Source organism: Cariama cristata, unplaced genomic scaffold (assembly GCF_000690535.1).
Source record: "Cariama cristata isolate BGI_N322 unplaced genomic scaffold, ASM69053v1 scaffold12794, whole genome shotgun sequence".
NCBI lineage: Eukaryota > Metazoa > Chordata > Aves > Cariamiformes > Cariamidae > Cariama > Cariama cristata.
This window is the reverse complement of record NW_009611313.1, coordinates 1-7,891: the sequence shown is the minus strand read 5'-3', so window position 1 is coordinate 7,891 and position 7,891 is coordinate 1. Positions and strand designations below refer to the sequence as shown.

The following is a 7,891-nucleotide window of genomic DNA, read 5'->3' as shown; positions in this document are numbered from 1 at the left end:
TGTGGGGGGTGGTGGTGGGAAGAGGACTTAGTATTTTTGTTTCACTGAGTTTCTAGAATGACAGCAAAGAGGGAAAAGGAACATTTTCCCCTAAGCAAAACCCCTGCAGACCAAACTAGGACTCAGACATATCCACTGCAGTATTAAGTACTCTGCCACTCCTGACCCTGATTCACGCAGGTTCTCCATATTTAAAAAAAAAAAAAAATTTTTTTTTAAAAGTTGCCTTGTGGTGAGAGGAGCTGGAAGCAGCACAAGACAGAAGCAGTCTCTTCTCTGCAGGAGGCATTGGCCAGCCAATGCGGTCCCCAAAAGTCACTGGTAGTGACTGGAAGAGGCATAGGTTGTATACTGAGTTATTAGTATGTGTACTCCGAGCGTCGTTCCCTTCAGGGCTTGTTTGCAGTCCCAGCGACAAATGTTAGGATGTCTTTTCTCGACAAAAGCTCTAGCCCAAGATCAATATTGCAAGTATCTCCTGCCCTCCCTTTTGAGGATCGCAGTTGTACCTGAATCAGTTGGAAAGCACGGAGCTACTACTGAGATTTATGAGGATTTGCATGAGTAGCAGCTCTAACATAAGAACCCAAGCCTGAAATACACTTCACTGTGGAAGGAGAGTCCCCTGCAATATTTACTCACTGGACCAACTGATCAGCAAAACCAAGCCCTTTCTACCACATAGTAACATTTTACAGTCAGTTAACTGGATTTCAGTTCTAATGCTGAGATCTTACTAGTGCAGGGAGATTGTATCACCACTTAAACGCAGGGTGTAAACATAATCGCTTCTTTTGCAATCATGTGTCTCCTAGAGCTTATTATTTTAGCTTCTGATACTATATGAAAAAGTCAAATATTTTGGTAGCCATTCTAATCACCACAGGAACCTCAACCATGAAACACTGAAAAAAATAATTTTGTTAGTTCTTGTCAGATTGATTCTTATATATAAATACATAAGTTCTAGACTGAGAATTGCATAAAGCACTCCATTTTGGCCACCGCTGGTCTCTTTGTACCCCAAGAACATGTGGAAATTTTACAAAATCCAAACTAGCGTTACTGGAAAATGTACTCATGTATTCCCATATACCTGAACAATAGGAACAAAGGCAAGAACAATCTCTGTTTGGCAATAAAGAAGGGGCTAAATTATGGTGTCCGTTATTTTGCTGTAAATAAAAAAAAAATACAGTAAAGCCAGTGGAACTGCAGGGATGTAAAACAACTGAACGCAGAGAGAAACAGAATTCTAGTTTCAACTCATTAAGAAAATAAACAACTTTGCTGCTTCAGTGTTTTAAAATGTCATCACCAAGTACAAAGCACTCTCCCCTAGCTTGTCTGAGATTCCAGGGCTACAGCACAGGAAAATAAAAGGATTGATGTCTCCTTCCCTTTTTATTTAGAAAGTAAATGTACTCTATCTGAATGGCTAGGGAACTTATTAGTAAGTCTTTTGAACTTCTGTTAACCACCTCGGAGTCTCTGGTTAAGCTCTCCCAATGGCTATTTAAAGTGGCCAGGGGCCATGGCTTTAGCTGGTGTCCAGTGGAAGGATGTGCATCAGCAGTGTGGGTGTGAATCTGAAAAGGAGGGGCAGGTACAGGGCAGGAGATGGGCATCAAGGAATGAGGTAGGGATATCAATCACTTGCACGGTGAGAAAAGCTGCCTGCAGCAAGCCTGAGGTGTCTCCAGTCTTTTGTTTGGGTGGGGTGGGGGTGACAAGTTCTCGCCCTGGCTCCCTCTCACTACATCACTAATGCACACCTTGTAAAACCACTCCATCCTGCTGGCGCTGCTAGAGAGATGAACTGTCATTTCACATTTGAGATGGAAGAAGGACACTGTCTCAGCTCATGCTACCTCTCCTGGGAAAGGCAACTTGCTTTACAGATTGGCAAAGGTCTTGCAGCCTCCAGGACTGCCAGTCAAGACCTTTCAAAGGCACCAAATTCTTCTTTTCATTGAAGGAAGAGAAAAATGCCTATAACGAAGGCATTTTTTATCTTAATTATCTCAGAGAACAAGCATGTGCTTTTAGCATTAAGTACAACAAGAGAGCTCAGTGCTGTACAGAAAGGAGGTCCACAGAGCTTAGTGCTAAAGATCTAGATTTTGTCAGGTTGCTGCACTGGAAGTTAGGAGAGCTCCTTTCTCCACTTCTCGCACCAACGGCCACACACAATTTATTTCTTCACCATCCATCCAGACACATATCTCACCCCGGGGCCATCTGGAGATGAAGAGCTAGAAACCCCACTCTCTCTGCACCATATAGCAAAGCCAGGTAGATGCAAAGAGAAGCACCTTCTGCCCTATTCGAAGGCGCTCCTGCTGCACTCCAGCCTCTAGGGAGAGTAGTGCCAACCTGAGAGATAATATTTGCTGAACCAGTCAGGTGTGTTACCTACCCACATGAACTAACTAGATTCAAACTGCTTGTAAAGGTACTTCTCCTGGAGAGGGGAAAAAAAAAAAAACAAGAGATGAATATAAAAGTAATCATGAAGAAAATGTACACAACTACATAAACCGATACGCTGAGCTTCCACATGTGCACAGAACAAATATTTCATTACTATCACTTTCTAAATAACTGAAATAGCCCTGGTTTTGGAAGATTTTTCCCTATTATGCAGTTATACTATAGTAAAAGAAATACTCGTTTCAGAAAGTTACTAATGAAAGTATTATTCCAATTACCTATGATTCATCAGCCACTACACTTGTACTATCTGCATTTATTATTTGTGGTAATGATGCATGATGTTTCAATAGCTCTCTAAAGCTGGAAAATATTATTTGAAGAGCAGAAATGACAAATTTCATCATGGGTTTCACAAGGCTGTGTTAATTTTTTAACATAAACCAAAATTATCCTAGATTTGTTAAAAAATGGTAAATATATCACCAGTTAGGACTCGTAAAAGTGCATCAACAAGTGGTTACAATGATTTATTTACTTTTGAGACTGCGTGACTGGGAAAAAAAAAAACCAACAAACACACCAACAATTGTTCATTTTCAGCTTAACATCTCCCTTTTGCATTTTCAACTGCACATATTTGCTTTCTCTCACTCTCACTTGCTTTTGTTTTTACAGGCACCCACATAAATTGCTCCCAAGCCAAGGGCTAGGTGCTAAGCCTCAACTTGAAGTAGATTTTAATGGCAGTTATAAGTCCCTGGTAAACAAGCTTCACAAAAAGAAAAAAGCCAGAAGTTATGTTATTAAGCAGTGCTGCTAAGCACCATTATAATTTTTCTGCTTTTATTTCTCATAACTATCGCATTTTTTAAATTATGACACAAACTTGTTTACCCAGAACTGCCTGGTAAATATACAGAATACATCAGCTAACACCATAGGCGCAAAGGACACATGTACTATGCAGTGATCAGGAAGAATGGTTCCTACAATCAGCTCCTTGGTGATGAAGCCACAGAAATGTATCAATTACTTTACACTCTTATTGCACAATGTACTCTCAGAGTTACCTAACACTCTTGCATTAATTGCATAATTAAAGTAATTTAAGCAGTTTTCATATGACTGCTATTAGAGAAGTCAGAAAAAAAAAAAAAAAAAAAAAAATTACACATACTGGCAAAAGTCAGAGACTGAGGCTGAACAGACACTGCTTGTATTATCCATGGCCTGTAGATAAAAGTAGTTTGTCACTAACATCTTTCTTAAACTAATATTTCATAAATGACAAAAGAAATTGTAAGCTTTTGTGGCAGGTTCTTGTTTCATATCTGTACAACGACTTGCCCCACTCAGGTTCTAGGACAAAAATGGCTCCTCAGATATTCAAAAATATAAGTAATAAAGAACTAAGAGCAACACAAATATTATTCCAATAAATGAAGAGCCTTCTCGAGCAAACAAGATTGACGTGAGTGAGTAGGAAAAGAAAAAGGATTAATTTTAATTTTAACGTAAGGTTTCAAATAGGCTACTGCAGAGATGAACAAAAAAAATATTTGAAAATACAACAGGGAACAGTTAGAGATCCCATGTTCAATATTATTGAGAGATCTTTCCAGAATAAGAAGCCTGGCACCCCCCATGTCTTCAAAGGAAGAAAAGTGGGCTTATCTGTATGATTATCTGCACTCTGCTTTTCTCTAGTGGAGTTCTATCGACTTATGTGGAATTACGGCAGATATACAAGGTAGCTAACATCACAGTTGGGGCTAATGTTCTTTTTAAAATAATGACTGCAATATTCAGTTGGCAATTAAAGAAACTAATTTCAGACATGTAAACTATACACTTGCCCTTTATTATTTGTAATGAATCAACTGGCTGTGCCAGTTAGAATACTTGCAAAGACTTGTTGAGCACATTGGCTTGCAAGAAGTTTCAGTAATGTGTAGTCCCTTAGGTCCGCTGAGGTTCACAGAGCAAAAGCGAATAACGTCAGACCCTTTGCCTTACATTCTACTGCCTACATTTCAGCATGAACTAAAATTCAAGGGTAGACATCTAAAGAGAAGGAAGGATTATTTGATGCTAAGCCTTGAATAAGATTATTCCAAATTCCAGGATGCTAAAGCAACCTCAGGGTGGACATGCAATAAGCACATGGTATTGCTGCAGTATAGTGTCCATGTGAATGTCTGCCGCTCCCTTGTGCTAGTATGATATACGTTATTTCTGTACTTCCAACAGAAGTCAGTTTTCCATTCTTGAGTGCATCTGTATTAAATACTGAATAGGTAAGCTCCTGTCCGTGGGAATTTCATTGTCACATGTGGTAATAGCACAGGCCTGGGCAAGAGTTTTTTATTTTGCACGTAAACTAAGACCTATACAGGGCAAAATTAAGATGAGTACTAACTATATGGAGACCCCATGGAACCCATCAATGGCTTACACCTCCAGCTACACAGGAAGATTAAGAATTATTGACAAGAGTCACAGCCGCTGCCATGGCATTCACAGCAATAGGTGAAGCAGGAGTGCCATATTATATTGGCCATGTTGTCATTATCACCATATCAAGACCTTCCCTAAGCTGTTTTTACACCAGGGAGACCCTGCTGCTGGCCCAGGAGACAGCTACAGGAAACTTGGGATAGTCTCTCCCCCTCGTGGCGAAAGCCCTAAAACCCTAAGTATTTCAAGGAGCCTCCGGAGCCTGGAGCTTTTCTCAAAACTTTGAGTCTACTTATATCACAAGGTTTCAATTTCCTAACCTGTCTGCAATGATGCTGGTGGCATCTTACAGCTGTTCTGTCCATAAAACCAGTAACTCAAACATACATTTTAACCAGCTTGTAAAGCAGGATTGGCATCCCACAGAAAAAGAACTAGACATAAAGGAATGCAGAGAACAACCCTGTCAAAGATTCTTCAGAATTTCCTTCTGTACTAGCCTTTTTCTCACCTCAATTTTACACAAGTGAATAGTCCAAGATCCTGCTAACATTGAGATATTCAGAAGAACGGAAACTAAGCAAGAAAGTATTACTTTAATAATAACGCTATTGTAAGACTTTGCTGAGATACGGAACACCATACTACAGTTAGGTTACATGAAGTCTTTTGGACACCTGTTTCCATTCCACTGTCACAGGACACATTTCACAGTCCATGTGCCATATTCTGAGATCCCATGCCTGCTACCAGGCTTCAGATTCCGAGGGCAAGGGGGACAGACAGTACTTGACTCACGCAGAGACAACATACCCACAAACGCTAAAAACATTTCTTTACGGTCTCTCAGGGAAAGAAAACATTACCTCAGCAAGTCGCGAATGCTTGTGAACGTTCTCTCCTTTCTGCACACTTGGAGCAAGCTGCTGCAGCACACCTCGGCTGCTTGTGAGGGCACGGGTCAAGCGAGCAAACTTTCCCCAACCTTGAGAAAACATGCAAGATTATACACATTACCAAAAAAAGCTGCAAGTGTACCACATAAAGCCTCTCACAATTAAAAAAAAAAAAAAAAAGAAAAAAGTTAAAACAGAGCAATCTACTTTAATACTGACCACAAGGGAGTATAATTTAACCAAGTACCAGATAAAAGTAAGTCACAAAATAGGTGTCAGGGTGGCAAAGTGATAAAACCCATGACTGCAGTGACTTTGTATTCAATGGCTCTACAAGAGTGCTATTACGTGAACTGCACCTTTTGCAAGGATAAATGTCCACTTTACAATAGTCTTCTATTAAATTCAATGGCCAGATTTGGATCTCACAGCACTGCAGAAGACACTTTAGACTAATCAAGATGTAAGATTAGAATCACATATAATGAAAATTACAGTTGCCTGTAACAGGAGTGAATCCGGCCTCAGATGTATCAAGCATAGATCTGGCATAAGCAGAGAAATATACATAAGGTAATAAAAAACAGAGCAGACAAAGCAAAACAAAATCATTAATTTTATCCTCTCTAAACAAAAGGGGGAAATAGACACATAGATCTTCTCAAACTCTAATAAAACATTTAGCAGCTTCTGGTAGAGAAGTCATATGCTGAACTTTAATTCAGAATATTTTTTACAGTAATTTCAAATGCCCCTCAAAATAGAAGACCTTCAATGACAGTCACAAGAGCTAGTTACAACTATAACCTTTATGAGCAGTACTTTACCATAACAGAAAGTCAGGCAGAGTATCCATCTAGATATTTTTGGAACTCTGAAAGGAAACTATCAATGCATTTAGTCCCAATCCTGAAAAATGCTAGCACCACCTGGGAACTGTTGAGCAGTCAGTCTCACCTCCTACTCCAACTAAGGATGCTCAACACTTTGCAGATTCAGTCCTTAAAGAGAACCTGGTTCTGGAAAAAGTTCCCTCCACATTATGGTTTTGCCACCAAAAGAAATGATACTATTAGCAGTGACTCTTTTTAAAGACCACTCTGACACTTAGCCTGCAAGTGATCCATGACAAGTACAGGAATATGGGTGGTTAAAATACTGTCCAGTACTTTGAACTTATCCTTGCATGACATCTCACTTTGATGGAATTTTCAGGAACATATTTGGTAATTTGAGAAATGAGCACAAAAAATAAACAAATTACATGGATCTGGTATTAAACAACTTCTTCCAGGGCAGACCTGAAAAGAGAGTTTAGCATTTTCTTCTTTACAAATGTGCAAAATGGTGCATTTATTAAAGGGAAGGACCAAACTCATCAGACGTCTCCGAAATCAAGAACTGAGTATTTTCTTATGCCTTAAAGCACATTTTAATGCAAGTCTATCACTGGTAATTTAATAGCCAAGTTGAGTAGAATTAACCAATGCTTTCAGGCAGTATTCAGCAACAAGTAGATTGAAAAATTTCCATCTATGAAACCAGATCTTTCCTGATAAACCCATGTAAGATTAGCTACTATACTAAAGGACTATTTCTCAGAGAAATAAATCAATATGACAGAAACTCAAGCAAGGTCAGTTTGTACTGTTATAAACATGACCCAAAGCACTTGATTTCTCACAATACATTTCCATGGAAGGTGGTGGATTTTGGTGGTTTTGTTTGGTTGGTTGGTTTTTCAAAGATACATTTATAAAAAGTATTCTTTCTCTACTGTATGTGAAGAAATCCAAGTACAGTTGATAAGCTAAGGCTTGAAGGCCTTCCTACCTTCTGAGTAAAGCCAGAAGAGGTTAAAAGAATGGACTAGGTTGGAGAAACCATTCATAATGGCTACTCTTCAGCTGATATAAATCAGACTAGCCTTTGTAAAGCCAACAGAGCTACAGCAGTTTACACCAACCTAAAACTTTGTTTTTGCAGAAGTTATATGCCAGCACTACTGTTTTCTTCCTGTTTTACAAGGCCGTGGGACAAGGCTACCAGCGTCGGTATATTTTCAGTGATGTAAATCATGGAATGGTTTGGGTTGGAAGAGA

General features: G+C 39.3%; 1 protein-coding gene across 1 annotated transcript in view; it reads right to left on the bottom strand.

Moving 5' to 3' along the window:
* The window catches only part of KCNH5 (potassium voltage-gated channel, subfamily H (eag-related), member 5), a gene marked incomplete at its 3' end in the record, with an annotated part of 58,026 nt that extends 52,135 nt beyond the window's left edge, over positions 1 to 5,891 (bottom strand). The window contains exon 1 of the mRNA XM_009698202.1: positions 5,760 to 5,891. Within this exon, the coding sequence (XP_009696504.1) occupies positions 5,760 to 5,891 (132 nt within the window). The remainder of the gene's footprint in view (positions 1 to 5,759) is intronic.
* Positions 5,892 to 7,891: the final 2,000 nt, after the last annotated feature.